This window comes from Petaurus breviceps, unplaced genomic scaffold (genome assembly GCF_028583685.1).
Source record: "Petaurus breviceps papuanus isolate PSGF00001 unplaced genomic scaffold, PetGlider_PUasm1.0 175, whole genome shotgun sequence".
NCBI lineage: Eukaryota > Metazoa > Chordata > Mammalia > Diprotodontia > Petauridae > Petaurus > Petaurus breviceps.
Genome location: NW_027185764.1, coordinates 31,335,862 through 31,353,030, shown reverse-complemented (window position 1 = coordinate 31,353,030; position 17,169 = coordinate 31,335,862). Strand labels below are relative to the sequence as shown.

The following is a 17,169-nucleotide window of genomic DNA, read 5'->3' as shown; positions in this document are numbered from 1 at the left end:
TCTATACTTATTTAAGTCCTTGCTGTTTCCTCCATAAGAATGTAAGCTCCAGGCAAATAGGATTGTTTCATTCATTGTATTTCTATTTCCAGCACCTGACTCATAGTAGGTGCTTAATAAATACTTTGTGATTGAGCTTTTATTCAATTCAGAACCAGCAATTTTATGCACTTCCATATCAGCCATAGTTTAAATCAGCTATATGGCAAGTTCCATGAAGGCTAGAACCATATCTTAATAAAAATACATGTGTGTATATATGTAAGCACATAATACATGGGCATATCTACATATATACTATATTATATACATATGTATATTTTATGTGTGTGTATTTGGTTTTTTTTAATTTCCCAATTCCTTTCACATGGAAAGTGTTCATCAAATATTTGTTAAAATGAATCGTGCTATTCAGAACTATGCTCAAAGGGCTATAAAACTATGCATACCCTCTGATCTCGCAACACCACTGCTAATCTATATCCTAAGGAGATTTCTTTTAAAAGGGAGAAGGATCTATTTGTACGAAAATATTTATAGTAGCTCTTTTTTGTGGTAGCTAAGAATTGGAAATTGAGGGGATGTTCATCAATAGAGGAAAGGCTGCACAAGTTGTGGTATATTATTGTAATGGAAGACAATGCTGTAAGAAATGACAAGCAGGATGATTTCAGAAAAACCTGAAAAGACTTACATGAACTGATACACAGAGGAGTGAACAGAACCAGGAGAACATTTTACACAGTAACAGCAATATTACATGATGAAGAATTGTCAATGACTTCGCTATTCTCAGCAATATAATGATCCAAGACAATCCCAAAGGGTTCATAATAGAAAATGCTATCTGTATCCACAGAAAGAACTGGTGGTGTCTGAATACAGACTGAAACATACTATTTTTTACTTTCTTTTTTTTTGTTTGAGTCTTCTGGCACAAAATGACTAATATGGAAATGTTTTACACGATTACATTCGTGTATAGCCTATATTAGATTGCTTACCATCTCAGGGAAGGGGGAGGGAAGGAAGGAAGGGATAGAATTTGGAACTCAAAATTAAAAAACAACAACAAATGTTAAAAATTGTTTTTTTACACATAACTGGGGGAAAAACAAAATATTACTTTAAAAAATAAAATGAACTGCTCTACTGGCAAAGTTTGATGGTATTCTTAAAGACTGAGAAATGCTGGAACAGGAGCTAGAAAAAAGGGATGAAAATTACATTTAAAAAGCAGTAATGAGATTTTGGGATCAGACTAGCAAAATTGAGATAGTTAAAGAGGGAAAAAAAAACTGAGGCCATCTCTATTTACTCAATGACATTTTCCCTCTCTCCCCTTGCAGTGTTTCAATCTCAAATTTAGGAGAAAGTGAGATGTACTGCTGCTGCCTTGGATTCTTCTTACTTCATTGTGCTGGTTAATAAAGACCCAGACTGGGAGAAGTCTAATGAAGATGGTGGAGTAGCTCAGTTCCCCCCACAGCTGCTTTAGAAATGACCTAAGAAGAACACAGGGACACAGATATAAGAGCAACCATAGTAGTTATCTTTCCAGTACAACCTATGCAAGTGACCAGGGCAGAAACAAAGGAAGAGGGGTGGGCCAGGACTGAAGATTCTGGCTAGATCTCTGAATCAGGCCAGCAGTGCAGAATTGACCAAGGCCTCACTCCCTACCCAGCCAGGTCAGTAGTGAAAGGGTTTCCTAGAGGGACCACGGTTACAGATGCAGCCCCCAGAGCTGCTGGCTAGGCAAGCAACTCCAGAATACTGGAAGAATGAGATTTTTTGTTGTTGTTTATTTTTTTTTTGCCTTTTGGAGGGCAATTGGGGTTAAGTGACTTGCCCAAGGTCACACAGCTAGTAAGTGTTAAGTGTCTGCGGCCGGATTTGAACTCAGGTCCTCCTGACTTCAGGGCCAGTGCTCTACTCACTGTGCCACCTAGCCACCCCATTCTATTTTTTTTTAAAGAACTATTATGAGGTCCAGGATGCCCAAGACACAAAACCAAAAGAGAAAAATAACTCCAAAACACCTATAAATCGTCTTAAAGAAAAACAAAGATTATTCATAGGATCAATTAGAATCCCTAGAAGAAATAATTCAAGTGTCCAAAATGAATTTTAAAACTGTATCAATAAAATGAGACAGATTTAGGAAAGAAATGAAAACTGCAGAGGGAATATCTGAAAAGAGAATTAACAGCTTAGCATGAGAGGTACAAAAGCTATCATAAAGAACCCAGATATTATATTTCAAGAAATCACAAGAGAAAATTGCCTAGATAGCTTAGAACCAGAGAGCCCTGGTCACTACCTGAAAGAAAGTCCCACATGAAAAGCCCTATCTATGTCATGGCCAAAATCCAGGGCTTCCACTGGGTCAAAGCAGCTCGAAAAAAAAGTTCAAGTACTAAGGAAACATAATGGTTGGGATCACGCAAAAATAAGTAGCTGCCATTATAAAGGAGCAGAGATGCTCCAAAAGGCAAAAGATGCAGGCTTACAACTGAGAGCCACTTACTCAAAAGTATAATCCACAGAGAGAAAAATTGGCCTCTAATGAACGCAAGAACTTCCAAGCATTCCTACAGGAAAGATCAGAGCTGAGGAGAAAGGAAGAGGGCAAAGGATGGAGGAGGGAAGAAGAGAGAAGGAATGGGAGGAGGGAATTAATCTAATGTAATTGACAAGCATAAGTAGAGATCTATACAGACTGAAAAGTGGTGAGATCTGGGATGTCACTTGAGCCTCATGTTTAACTAATGCAGTGAGGTTAGCAGAACCAGAGAACAATGTGGAATACTCTAACAACATTCTAAAAATAAATAATTTTAAAAGACTCAAGAATTCTGATTGATGGAATGACCGGTCATGATTCTAGAGGACTCATAATGAAACATGGTACCCATCTCCTGAAGTCAAAGAGATGGATGGAGAGATATGAAGACACAAATTTTGGGGCTTGGCCAATTTGAGAATTTGTTTTGCTTAAATATTCATATTTGTTGCAGGGGCTTTCTCACCCTCCCCTCTTCCTTCCCCTGGGGGAGAGAAAAGGGAAAAAGAAAGCAGATGCTGGAAAAAATCCAGAGGAGCAGTAGCAAAGTGAGCTTCTGGGAAGCTACCTGGGCCTAGGGGTTTATAGGAAAATATTCTCATCTGACAACCAACGAAGTTAGGTTTTCTTCCCCAAATATTTCTGCGAATGTTTTGGTTTAAATTATCTTTTTCCTTAAAATTATTGGTTTTGAAATGAACCGAAGAAGGGAGATTAATTAGTGTCAAGAACACAATAATTATCCAAGCGGGCACCTCACGTTGGCAACTGCACTGCTCACTTTATTAAATGATCTCCTAATTAGCAATATTTATCTTGGCACTCAGTTCAGTGGCCTCTGCCTCTTAAGAGAAAATCATCTTTGGAAGATGTCTGCCTCTCATCATTACTTGCCTGTTTAGAGACTTTGGCCCAAGTTTTCTTCAGCCTGTAGATGGCACTTCTATTTAAGGCTGAGGTGATTTCCAGCACTCCGTTGTAGTTGTGCATGCATCGACAGATGTCTGCAACAGCGACCCATTTCTCAATGGAATTGGCCCGGGAGCTGACATCAGCATAATTCATTATCTGGGAGGCCACAAGGTTACTCATCTAACACACAAAGGCAAGAAGAAGTGAGACTTAGAGGGAAGCATTTGGGGAAAAACAAGCTCGTTATTTAATACAGATAATAAAAGGAGGATGATAAATATGTTGATAACGCTACTCTCAATGCAACTTTCTGCAGGAGCTGATGCTCCCAACAAAAATTAACTAATGAAACCTCATGCATCTCTAGAGTGGAAAGATGAACTCTCTGCAGGGCCAGTGAATGGGATATTTTTATTGATCATTTGCAGCATACATAGAGTCCCACTTGACAGAGAATTAGGCTAGGATAAAATAGGCTTAACACCCAAATAGCAACCATCACATATCCACTGTTTAGCATGGTGCCTTGGACAAAGTGACCAGTTAACGTTTGTTGAATTGGAGATTAAACTTAATTTAATTCTTTTGACAATTCAAAAAGGTCTTGAAGTTCTCTAAGGTCATCATTATGAACCTCAATTATCAGAGTAACATATATAAACAAGTACCATTTGAAAGAGATTTCCCAGTTGATAGAAGATTGCAGACTAAGCATGTCACAGAGCAGCCACAAGAGTTGGTATGCTCTTAAAATGCAGTATGAGAAAAAACAAAGCATCCAGAATTTGAGGGGTAAGATCATATCTGGAGTTGTTCATTTATTTTGGTCATATCCAAATAGTCCATGACCCTATTTGGAGTTTTCTTGGAAAATATATTGGAGTGGGTTGCCATTTCTTTCTCCAGCTCATTTCACAAATGAAGAAACTGAGGGTGAGGTGACTTGCCCAGGGTCACACAGCTAGTAAGTGTCTGAGGCCAAATTTGAACTCAGGAAGATGAATCTTCCTGACTCCAGGCCTGGCACTCTATTCATTGCTCCACCCAGCAGCCCAGTCATTGTTGAGCCCTGTCTGATTCTTTCTGATCTCATTTGGGGTTTTCTTGGCAAATAGGTAAAATATGAACCAGAGATAGAAAATTACCCAGACCCCATTCATTAAGAAAAATGATAACAATTGAGGTCATATATTGCCCCTCCGCATTTTGATGAAGAGATATGCATTACCAATTTTTCATTAAAGTAGCAAGAATTTTGAATTCAGCTTAGACCTTCTACTTGGCCACATTTGAGTAGTACCAACATGTTAGACATTTAGTAATGAAACAAAAAGTAATTGCATCTTTCTGTGCTTTTGGAGGATTTTAAAGTTAGCTTTAACATTCTATCATTTTTAGATTAAAAAAAATTAAAGCATTTGTTTTAAAGGACAATGTTTATGCCCTGATGTTCAAATTCCTGGAGCATTTCCAAAAGTCTTTTATTTTTTATGATTACTCACATCATTAAAGTGCTGGCTGGTTTTCATAATGTAGGGTGTTCTTTCATTTTTATCCAATTTCATCCAACCCTGCCCAAGAAATTCTCTGAAAGTTTAAGAAACAAATGAACAACAGCTAAGGTCAATTAGCTTTAAAAAAAAAATGGTAGCTATGAAAATAGTAATGATGACAATACTAGCTCATAGCCTTACAGTTTACAAAGTCCTTTCTTATTATTAATTTTAATAATAGTAAATGATCAACAATTCTAGGCCCTGTCCAGGATTAAGATGCCCCACTTCAGCTTTACTGAACACCTTAGATGATTTCCACTTTAATAATAGCTCACAGCTATAATTATTCAAATTTTGCCATCTCAGGGTCAGTAAGAAAAGAATTTTTTCAGTTTCTCATTTTCTTATATAAATGTTTAGTACCTTTCCTGCCATAGGATCACTACAGAGACATCTCTGACTGCCAGGAAAGACAAAATAATATAAACAAATGAATAGAGAAGTCAAGTAGTATTCCAGAAACCAAAAATATTCCTGTGCAGCTAAACTTTAGATAAGTCAGAGACTCATTTTGAATTCCCAAGACTGGGCACACCGACAAAAAAAAATGCCAATTGCGAGCAGCATTTTTTGTATCTTTTCCTTTTACCTGTAAGAGGGATGTCCCACATTCCCCAGCCCCAATTAATGCAACTGAGAAGATGCTCCATACCTGGATACATTTATTAGGGAAAACAACTCTTTGATTGAGTTTATGAAATACGTCAAAGTGGTAAACTGTTTATGGACTGAATGAAAGTGGATAATGCCACAAAGGAAAGGAATTTCTTGTAGTTAAATGCAGAGGATTAGTTATGTCTTCTGAGGCTTGGATAAAAAGCAAGCCAATTGGTAAACTGGCATTATAATAGCAGGAAAAATCTCTGATAGGGAAGTAGGTGAGCTCTCTCTTCTTGCCCTTTAACCTTTGATGAAAAGCCTTGTGACATTTGAAAAGTTGGGAAAACTGGACTTTCCCATCAGCACTGATCCTTGAAGCAGCAGTGACAGATGGCAGCATCTACACTGGAAACCAACAGATATGCTTGAAGACAAGCTAGACACAGAAGAAAGATAGTCTCAGGACTCTACAGAGAGCAAGATATGCCAAAGGGAAACTTCATGAGGACTCCACAAAGGGAGGAAAGGAGTTCTAATAATCAAGAGGGAATGGGAATAAGCATTTATATGACCCTACTGTATGCCTGCTACTGTGCTAAGCGCTTTTTACAAATATCTTGTCTGATGCTAATGACAACTCTGGGAGGGAGAGACTGTTAAGTTCTACATTTCACAGCTGAGAAAACTGAGGAAAAACAGAGGTTAAGTAACTTTCCCAGGGTAACACAGATAGCAAGTGTCTGAAACCAAATCTGACCTCAAGTCTTCCTGACTCCAGGCCCAGTTCTCTCTCCATTCGCCCTCAAACTGCATCAGGACCTCTGAGCTGCCCCTCCCTCTCCTGTGTTTTCTAAGCTGGAGCCCCTCTTTCCCAGGGGCCTTTTGTATGCAAGAGTGGGCCACAGACTTGGGGAGGGGTGTTTTTACTATAGTATGTCAGTAAATACTCCTTTCTAAAAGATAATTAATTCTGGCTGGCTGGTATTTAGTGAGGGCTCATGAGTAGCAACAGAAGAAAACCTAGCATCCTAAGGGGAGAAATAGTTACCCTTTGGGTACCTGACATGCCAGGAAAAGTAGGCCCAGAGTGGTGCTCCATCTCCATCAGCATCACTGAACTGAAACCACCCAGAGTCTTATTTGCCTGAAGCCAGGGTTCTAGGTTGCTTACTGTTTCTAAGCATAGGAGTTCATTCACACTTTTCTCAGAAGCAACTCTTCAGATACTTACCTCAGAGCCCGGCATAATTAAATTCTATGTAGATACTAGATGACTGAACAGATCTCCTAAAAACCCCCTAACCCAGAGGTGTCAAAGTGCAGCCCACACCAGATTAAAATGTAATTGGGAAGTATTTAACAAGATAAATAAAAATACAGTAATATGTAGATGATATTGCATTTTAAAACTAAGTCAAGATGTGGCCTGCAGGGATCCTTAGGTATGGATCAGTGGCCCCCTTTCGTATCTGAGTGTGACAAGGCTGTTCTAGCCCTTTCTCTGCGCTGCCCTCAGGTCTGTCCGTCTTTAGTTGTTTTACCATGGGGCAAGGCAGGAGCCAGAACTATAGAAATTCTTGCAGTGGTTCAAGGGAATAACTAGAACCTGTGGTGAACTGTGAAATCTAGGGGTATATACAATAACCACATATAAGATGATCCAGGGAAGCAAGGAGAGCCTGGAGAACCTCATGTCCAGCCCCTCAGAACCATAAACAAGCTTGGAATACACTTCAGCGGGGTGGAGTCAACATTTAAGCCTGTTCCTGCAGAGGTTACCCATGCACATCAGCAGTGACCTCTCTAGCAACCAGAGAGAAGCATGCCCGCCCAAAAAGCAACTCTAGAAGTTCTTGGGGAACGGTGATGGGCACTTACTCATAAGGGATGCTCCTGAACACTATGTGATCTAACAGGGTGATCTGCTCAGCAAGTTCCATGGCTGACAGGGTTTCAAAGCATTCTGCTTTAGGACAGTCAGGCTGAAAGAAAACAAGAGAAATCCAATATTAACTGTATGAAGGTTTCTTTAATCTTATTATCAGAACATAGAACTTCAGCCAGAAGGGACTTCAGAGCTCATCGAGTCCAACCAGCCCATTTTATAGGTGCAGAAACTGAGGCTTAAATAAATTAGCCAGGTTTATACAGAAAAGTAATGGAGCAGAATCATGATTTGAACCCAGGTCCTTTGTGTCCAGGGATAGTGCTTCTTCCGAAGGCCCAGACTCTCTTCTTACCTGTTTGGGTCAGTACTGAGGGTACAACATCACATTTTACTTCTACTCCAGTGAAACATTGGCTTTCAGCTTCCATTTCTGAAAAGTGTAGGTTTTAAAGAGCTCCAAATCTTCAAACCTAACACTGATCACTGAACTGAACAACTCTAAGCCAGGGTTAGAGATGGTGACAAGCTCACCTCAGTGTGAGAATCAGTCATACAATAACATCTCATGTTTAGAGAATGTTTGAGGTTTACAACGTGCTTTCTCTTTTTTTGTAATTAAAATTTTTAGATTAAAATACATGCTTGTTAATTGAAAAAATTTAATTAAGAAAAGAGAAAGCACTTTGTAAACCTTAAAACCTCCTTCCTACTCCTCCCAAAGAGAAAGACAAAGAAAGGGGGAAAAAACACCCTCATAACAAATTGAAACAATGCCACTCAACGTAGTGACAGTCTTTCCATGGTCTTTTCAGAGAGCACAGTCGAATGCTAACTTAGTAGCTACTTGGGGAGGTCCAGTTCAGACTTAACCCACAGTGATGGGATACAAATGTTGGGCACACTTACTATTTGGATAATGTCCTCCATTTTGAGGTGATTGTCATCTTGATCATCTTGAGAGAGGGCCCTAAGAAAAAACAAACCAAAATATCCTACATCAAATTGATTTTTAACTATGGCAAGAGTGGCAAGTATTTAAAACACATCTCATTCCTGCCCCTCCCCCAAGGTATGTAAACTTAGGCCCATGAGGTTGGGGAGAACAAAGGGGACTCAACAGAAATTGGCTGTATTGATGTGATGTTGTTCAGTTGTGTTTTTCTCTTTGTGACCCCATGTGGGGTTTTCTGGAAAAGATACTGCAGTGGTTTGCCACATCCTTCTTCAGGTCATTTTACAAACGAAAAAGCATAGGCAAACAGGGTGAAGTGACTTGCCCAGGGTCACACAGCTCGTAAGTGTTTGAGGCCAGATTTGAACGCAGGAAGACGAGTCTTCCTGACTCTAGGCCCAGCACTCTATCCACTGTGTCACCTGGCTACCTGCTATGCTTGCTACTCTCAGTCTAAATGGATGTAGAAATCAAATCAGCCATAAGGAAGTACCCAGCATTTGCTCAGAGAAAGGAAGGACAGAAGTACTCACTCCTCTTTCTTCAGTGGAAGGAGAATACTGTCTGATTTAGAGGGATACATGAGGGATTATTCTATTTTCCAAGTCACCCAAATCAGAACCAGCTGGACCACTTTAAAGCTTTATCCCAAGTTAGATTGTGACCAGGAAGCAAATGGACTTCCACTGTCAACTGAGGCCACAGGTCTAAGGTGCTCCTTCTATATCCAATGTCCAGATAAAGATGAATTAACATATTGCTTACTAGGGAAATTCCTGGATGGCCTTCAAACACAACTACTTAAAGACCAGGTAATCCTCCTGCAAGGCTGTCAAAGAACAGTTCTGAATCAGAGAATGAGAAAACAAGATCTTCTAAAGTAAACATGAGTAAAATTGATGAATTAAGGTGCCCTTACACTGGCAAAGAGCCGCCTTTTAGAAGGAAGACAAAACAGCCTTTCACATAACACGGGTACACAATATTATGAACAAATGTACCCGGATGGCCCTCAAGTTCCCTCCAATCATGGTCCTCTCTCTCCCTCCTCTCATAACCTTATTCTTTAGTCTCCATTTCCTCTCTTTCCACCCATTTCTGAGGGCTCTTCATTCTGGCTTCCTACCCCACTATTTGTCTGAAATGGCACTCTCCAAAGGCACCAATAACGTATTGTTAAATCCAAAGGCTTTTTCTCAGGCCTCATTCTTCTTGACCTCTTTTCAATTGCTCACACTGTTTGTAAACCACTTCTCCAGGATACTGTCTCCCTTCTTGGTTTTTATGATAATGCTTTTTCTTCTGTTCTCTTCCCACAGATATGGCTGATCCTACTCAGGAGTCTGCAGGATTATCACATGTGCCTTGCCCGCTATATGTGGGTATGCTTCAGGTATCTGGGACCCTTTTCTCTTCTCTCTATATACTCTTGGTAACCTTATCAGCTGCCACAAGTTCAACAATGATTAGTTCTCCACAGATGACTCCCAAATCCACACATCCATCCTTTATCTGTCTCCTGAGTCCCAATCCTTTATCTCTGATGTCCTTCTGGGAGACCCCACTTTGATATGTTCTGTGCATCTCAAATTCAACATGTCTGTCCAAAATAGTCAACTACGTTTGTACCCTCAAAGTCGATCATCCTTGACTCTTCACTACTAATCACCACCAACATACCAATCAGTTGCTAATTCTTGTTGACTCCAGTTCCACAAAAGCTCTTGCACCTGTCCCTTCCTCTCCACTCACAAGGACAACACCTAGCTTGGGCCCTTATGGCCTCTCACCTGGATTAACTGTGGCAGCCTCCTAACTACTGTGTTTATCTCTAGCCTCTTTCTACTTCGATGTATTTTCCATACAGCTGCCAAACCACTATCATGGCATCATAGGTCCGCCGGTGGCACTTATTGGAGAAGCTTCGGTGCCTGCATTAAGCCTCTAGGATACAAAACAAACTTCTCTGCTTGGCATTTAAAGCCCATCCCACAATCTGGCTTCAACCTCTTTTTCCAGGCTGATTACACAGTATTCCCCCTCATGCACTCAGTGTTCTAGCCGAACTGGCTGCTGCCCATACGTGATGTTTCCTCTCCAACCTCCAGCTCAGCTTCTTGGCTCAGGAGATCCCCTCCTGCCTGGAATGTTCTTCCTTAACTTCTACCTCCTGGAATCTGTAGCTCAGGAGCTACCTTAAATAACAGGCTTTTATTGATTTCCCCAGTTGCCAGTGGTCTCCTACCCCACAAATTTACTGTGTAGATAGTTTGTATTTACTTACCTGGGTACATATAGTTGCATTCCTGACCCCTCCACCCCCAGTAGAATGTAAGCTCCTTAAAGGCAAAGATTTTTACTTTTGTGAATCCCCAGCATCTAGTACAGCGCCGGAAACAAACTCAGTACACAAACAATCCCAAGCATCTGGGATCTTCTCATTTGTGGGGATATCCTCCTATCCAACCTGGCAAACATGCAGACCATCTTTGCCTGCCAAACCTGTGCAACTCCACTTCATCTCCTCCTGATGGGGATGGGATATGAACCCCTAAAAGAAAAAGACTGTGTCTTTGGGATCTGGACCCCAAAAAGGAAAAGCCCTGGACATTCCCACAAGGCCCAGGTCCCTGTCGTTTGGCCCTTCCTAGTTAATTAATTACCCCTTCATTGTCTGCACCTGGCCCCACCCTAGACCACCACTCCTTAATTTCATCTAGTCTCCTTCTCCTTTCCCATCATCTTCTGTATAAAAGATCCATCTTGCCTCCACTAAAGTGATCAGATTCCTTAACAGTCTGGCCAATGTTCAGATTCAATCTGGCCTGCTTCTTAATCCAAGTGTCACCAATATGGCAGATTCTTAAAATCTCTCCCACCCAGAGCAGTGTTCTAATAAACCTTGTCTTTAGCTGAAAGAAGGGTTGGGTTGAATTCATTCCAGGCAGGACCCGTGTGTCACTATTTAGGGGTCCCAGTACCTCTAAACCTCAACATTCCCATAAATTTGCTTAAGGGATCCACCTATTGTGTTGGGGTTCTAACTTGATTTTGTTTGATATGGACAGGATACCAGTGGAACACACAGGCCATCCAACAGGTGTCCCTCACTTTAGCCACCTGAACAGACAAGACTGAGTATGTCCACAGATCTGTGCTGGAGGGGACATAATTTATTAGATGATCAATATACTAAGTATCTGAAGGAGGACAAAATTCACAAGGTATAGGAGAAATCCTGGACACTTATTAATACCCAAAAAGGTGACCAGGAAAAATATCAATGACCTATATGCTTGCTCTCCCATCTGTACAATATTGCTATGTTTCCTGTATAGAAATCAAGGGACAAGTAGGTGGAGAAACAGATAGAGCACTGGGCCTGGAATCAGGAATTTTCCTAAGACCCTCAGAATCTGAATCATTTTGTCCCTACCTGTATTTCCTCTGAGAATATCAGAATATATCTCATGTCTAGGTCTCCAATGATGTGGGCAAAAGAGTCCCAGGGCCCATGTAAGCATTCAAGCTAACAGTATCTAATTTAATGTAGCCCTTATTTAACCTTATTTAACACAATAAAAGTGTCAAAGAAGACTTATGGAAATTGGATCTTACTCCAGAACCATTCACTAGAGATGGAAGCAGCAAGGTATAGTGGAAGGAGCTGAGTTCAAATCCTTATTCTGTTCTGATTAACTACCTAAGCTTGGGTAAATCATAACTTCTCTGCCTCAGTTTCTGCATCCATAAAATGAAGAAGTTAGGCTATGAGATTTCTAGGTCTAAGCTTTACTATAATTCTGTGGTGATGTTCTTTTTACATTAGGTTGGTCAAGAATTTAAATTTCCATTGCGTGTAGTTCCCCAGTATTCTCTTATCCCAATAGATTTCAAATCTGTTACTGTCCTATAACTTTATTAATCATTTGAATAAACAAAATAACATTTTGAATATCATTGAACTATATTTGAATTTAAATAATCATTTGAACATTCAAACTAATAGCTACCACTTATATGGCACTTTGAGGTGCTATATATTTTTTATATAAATTATATTTATTTTTCATATAAATTTCTTACAAATATCTCATTTTATCTTCATGACACCCCGGGAGGTACCATTGCTATCCACATTTTACATGTAAGGAAATTGAGGCAGAGGTTAAGTGACTTAGCCAGGGTCACACAGCTAATATGTGTCTGAAGCTGGATTTGGACTCTGGACTTCCAGACTTCAATGCTCTTTCTACTGAATCATCTAGCCACCTCAAGTGGTCTTGGTGATTCCACACTGGACCTTGCAAAATTTTGCAGCAATCCTCTTACTGAATCTTAATCTACAGTAGATGTATCTGTAAAATGTCAGTCTGTTTTCTGTGATTTTTATAAGACTAAGTAAGATCTCTCAGATAGACTGAAAGATGTAGAGATTAATATCAAACACTCCTTCTGGTATTTTTAGAAATGCAAAGGTCTTGCAAAGGGATCTCTATTCACTCTCTCGTCCACTGATCTTGCCCAAACATGGATTCACAGTTGCTGAAAAACTAGTGTGATTTGCATTAGAGAATTAATGATCATTATGCAAGTTGGGGCAAGACTGCCATGATTAAGTTATCTTTCACTGTATTGTTATATGGATCCTGACATTCTTTTGATTTTCAGAACTTGACAATAGACTAATCAACCTTGAACATGGAAAAATTCACTAGAAAAATGTTTTAGCTGCATTATCATTAATAAGTAATAGTTTTTGTCTTAGTACCTTGTGATGTTCGATGTCTTCTTCAATTATTAGCATTCCATCCTATTTTCTTTCAGAGCTGAATTTAACTAATATATGGGAGATACTTTGAATTCAATTTGTTTAAATTCATAAATCTTATTTCTTTGCCAGACAACTTGTTCAGGTCAAGGAAACAAGATTTCATTAAGTATTTGCTAAGTAACAGTCATTTGCTAAGCACTGGGAATGAAAAGAAGGGCAAACATGAGGTCTCTTCCCTCAAGGAGTTTACCTTCTAATTCGGGAGACAATATGCATACACGATATGTACAGGGTAGATGAAAGGTCATCCCAGAGGGTCTGCCATTTCCTTCTCCAGTCGATCTCCTTTTGTCAGAACTCTCTGACATGTCCATCTTGAGCAACCCTACACAGCATTGCCCATAGTTTCATTGAGCTAGTCAAGTCTCTCCACCATGATAAGACTGTGAGACTTTGAGGAGTCCACTGGACAGGAGATCAAATTAGTCAATACTTAAATTAATTCAGGATATTCACTGGAAAGTGAAGTACTGAAGCTGAAGCTAAAATACTTTGGCCACATAATGAGAAGACGGGACTCACTGGAAAAGATCCCAATGTTGAGAAACATTGATGGCAAAAGGAGCAGATGGCAGAGGACGAGATGGACTGACTGCATCATGGAAACAACGAACATGAGCTTGGACAGACCTTGAGAGACAGTGGAGGATAGAAGGGCCTGGTGTGCTATGGTCCCCGGGGTCACAAAGAGTCAGACACAACGGAAGGACTGGGTAAGAACAAAATCTCAGAGGGAAGCCGTTAATTGTGAAGGAGTGGGGCTGAGGAAGGATTACAGAAAGGGCTTCTAGAAGAGGATGGGATCTGAGAGGAGACTTAAAACAAACTAGAGAAGCCAGGAGGCTCCTTTTTCCTTCTGAAGAGTGAGGCTCTACACTTTACCTAGTTAAGGAAAAGGCTTACCTATCTATAATCATCTCCTGGCAATGACCAAAACCTATTGTGACACATGGTTTACACTCAGCAGGCATCAGACATCAGGATACACAGCCTCAGGCTCTGAGCCCATTCTAGGGGCTGCCTCTGCTTTGCCGTGCACTCCACCTGTTCTCCCAGACTCAAGACCTTGTCAGCCTGAGCACCAGCGCTAGCCAGACACCACCTGGCCGCTCTTGGCTGCCTTTATCCCTGGCTTGGCACAATGTGCCTCACACAGCAGGCATTTAAGAAATGCCAAATTGAAATGAAGGGCAAAAATCTACTTTGTCTTTAAGCATACAAAATACTTAATAATAAATCCTCCTCGTATATTATAATTTTGGATAAGTATTTCCACTGATGACATCTATTTATATGTTCATTGGTAATATAAAATCTTGCTCTGCCATTCAACTTTATGTGGAAATTTTTCAAAGCCCCTGAGAAAGATCCAAGTATACTTACATGTATGTATGACATCTCCTTTGTAGCAATCCTGGGTCTCAGGCTTCCAAAAGGAAACCGAGGCCTAGACTTCTGACATTATACTATGAGTGATATCTCACAACATGGATACTAGGTATGATTATTAGTTCCCCTGAATCAAGCAAGTGGACACTCTGCCTGCATTACATTTGAAACTCATCTGATACACTAGCCAAGGAGTTCTTAACTTTTTTGAGTCATGGACCCCTTCGGCATTCTAGTAAAGCCTATGGACTCCTCAGAATAATGTTTTTAAACATATAAGATTACACACAGGATTACCAAGGAGACCAGTTATATTTGAAATAGAGGAATCAAAATTTTTTTTAGAACTTCACAGTTTCCAGGTTAAGAACTTCTGATCTAGATGGGAAGATAGGAAATAAACATTTCCTTGTTGTCAAGGCCCCAGGCACTTCCACATGTAGGGAGAAGTATCAAGGAAAATAAACATATTTATATATTAAAATATAATTTATAAATATGTAAATATCATATATTATAAATATAAGTATCAAGGAAAGAACTGTTGTTGACAATGTGACATGGAGGAATCACTTCCCAGCCTTTTGGTTGTCAAAATGCCCAAGACTTCAGGCAGCCCTCAGCAGAGCCCAATACACAATATTTTTGCCAGGGACAACACAGTAGAATATAAACATCAGTTGAAGCAACCCACCCCTCCACAACTGCATGCTCTTCTATAGTTGTCCATCTGGGCTTAAACTGGCCTGAACTCTCCCTGTTTTTATATGCAGCCCTCCTTTAACTGCACCATCCCCTGACTCAATAATGCATTAGATGGTTAAGATGGAGATGTGGTACTTTTTTAAAGGTTAACATAAAAGTGATGGAAATAATCTTAATTCTATTTTTTTTTTGCTTTTTGGAGGGGGGAGAGCAGGGCAATTGTGGTTAAGTGACTTGCCCAAAGTCACATAGCTAGTTTTGTGTTAAGTGTCCGAGGTCGGATTTGAACTCAGGTCCTCCTGACTCCAGGGCCAGTGCTCTATTCACTGTACCACCTAGCCACCCCTAATCTTAATTCTTAAAATGCAATTTAGATGGATCTTCAGCTGGTGTCCCGCTTATATGCAAGATAAATACAACACAAAGGTCAGATCACGGTTTGTATTGTTAATAGATAACTTGTACACAGATAGAATAGACTTCTGTTCCTCAGAACAGGTCTAGAATTTCATAGAACACTTTCCTCAGATGGTGATGATGATGATATCATAAATATCAAAAATCTATATTACTCCAAAACCCATATTAAGTCACTAGGAGATGGTCCCAGAAGACAGGGATGGACAGTCTTAGGACAGAGGACAATCTTAGCCACCAGATGCAGACTGTCCAGAGTAGCAGAGGCAACCACAGCCATGAGTTCAGAAGGGAGAAGATCTGATCTGACTCTAGCACAAAAGCCCAATTTAGAAAGTGAGGTTAGTAAAAAGTGGAGATAGTAAACAGAATAAAATACCCAAAACAACAAAGAAATGCTACGGGTAAAGAGAAGCCCATGAAGTCAAGTGGAAAGAAGAAAATAACTCCACAAGTACAAATGGGGCCTTAAGAAAAGAAGATTTGGGGGCGGCCAGGTGGCGCAGTGAGTAAGAGCATGGGCCCCAGAGTCAGGATAACCTGGGATCGAGTCCGGGCTCTGATACTTAGCACCACACCCAGAAATAACTGGCCGTGTAACCTTGAGCAAGTTACTTAACCCCAATTGCTTTAAAAATAATAATAATAAAAGAAAAGAAAAGAAGATTTGGCCAGAAAGACTCCAAAATTAGAAACTAGAAAAAGTGAGGCAAGTGATAAGTAAAACCAGAGCTCCTGAGGAGGAAAAAACCTGGAAGAGTTAATAGCTTAGAACAGAAGGTAGACAACCTTACCCCAGGAGAGGGGCTTCATGAAAAATAGAATAGAGAATAACAGAATTCAGTGATTTCACAAGACAATAAGAAATATTAGAATTAAATAAAAAGATTGGGAAAAAAAGAAAATGTAAGTAAGTGCTGTGCCTAGCTAAGCATAGTTGCTTACAGACTGAATGACTCAACCTACCCTCTCACCTCGATCCTTTTAAGTCCAAGGAAATAGAAACTAGTGGACGAGTCTAAAGAGTTGAAGCCCAGTAGATGGCAGCAGAAAGTATATAAGGTACCTAGCAAAGACCCTGGAGAAGATGGGTCTAACATTACCAAGGGATGATCATGAGATGACAGCATCACCAAAGGGCATCGGCAGCCTTGCACCAAAGGAGATCAGGATTTCCCTGGCTTTGCATGTGACCTAGCCACATATCTCCCCTTAGCAGAGCCCCACCATACATGTGGCTCAAGTCAAGTGCTCTCTGTATGTGTTCTTTCCTCACTGGCACAAAGTTACACATGGGAGATTGGATTGTACCCCAAGAGTACACGAAGGCTGCCTTTATTGTCTTTTGCT

The 17,169-nt window shown here is 40.2% G+C and overlaps 2 protein-coding genes across 3 annotated transcripts in view; both read right to left on the bottom strand.

Annotated features, from left to right (window-relative positions):
• Positions 1-17,169, bottom strand: part of CKMT2 (creatine kinase, mitochondrial 2) — a 511,259-nt gene that overhangs the window by 78,409 nt on the left and 415,681 nt on the right. The window lies entirely within an intron of this gene.
• RASGRF2 (Ras protein specific guanine nucleotide releasing factor 2) overlaps positions 1-17,169 on the bottom strand; it is a 323,013-nt gene that overhangs the window by 12,840 nt on the left and 293,004 nt on the right. Inside the window, exons 20-23 of the mRNA XM_069085026.1 lie at positions 8,429-8,489; positions 7,513-7,616; positions 4,981-5,065; positions 3,461-3,658 (exon numbers count right to left, since the gene is read on the bottom strand). Of these exons, the coding sequence (XP_068941127.1) occupies positions 3,461-3,658; positions 4,981-5,065; positions 7,513-7,616; positions 8,429-8,489 (448 nt within the window). The remainder of the gene's footprint in view (positions 1-3,460; positions 3,659-4,980; positions 5,066-7,512; positions 7,617-8,428; positions 8,490-17,169) is intronic.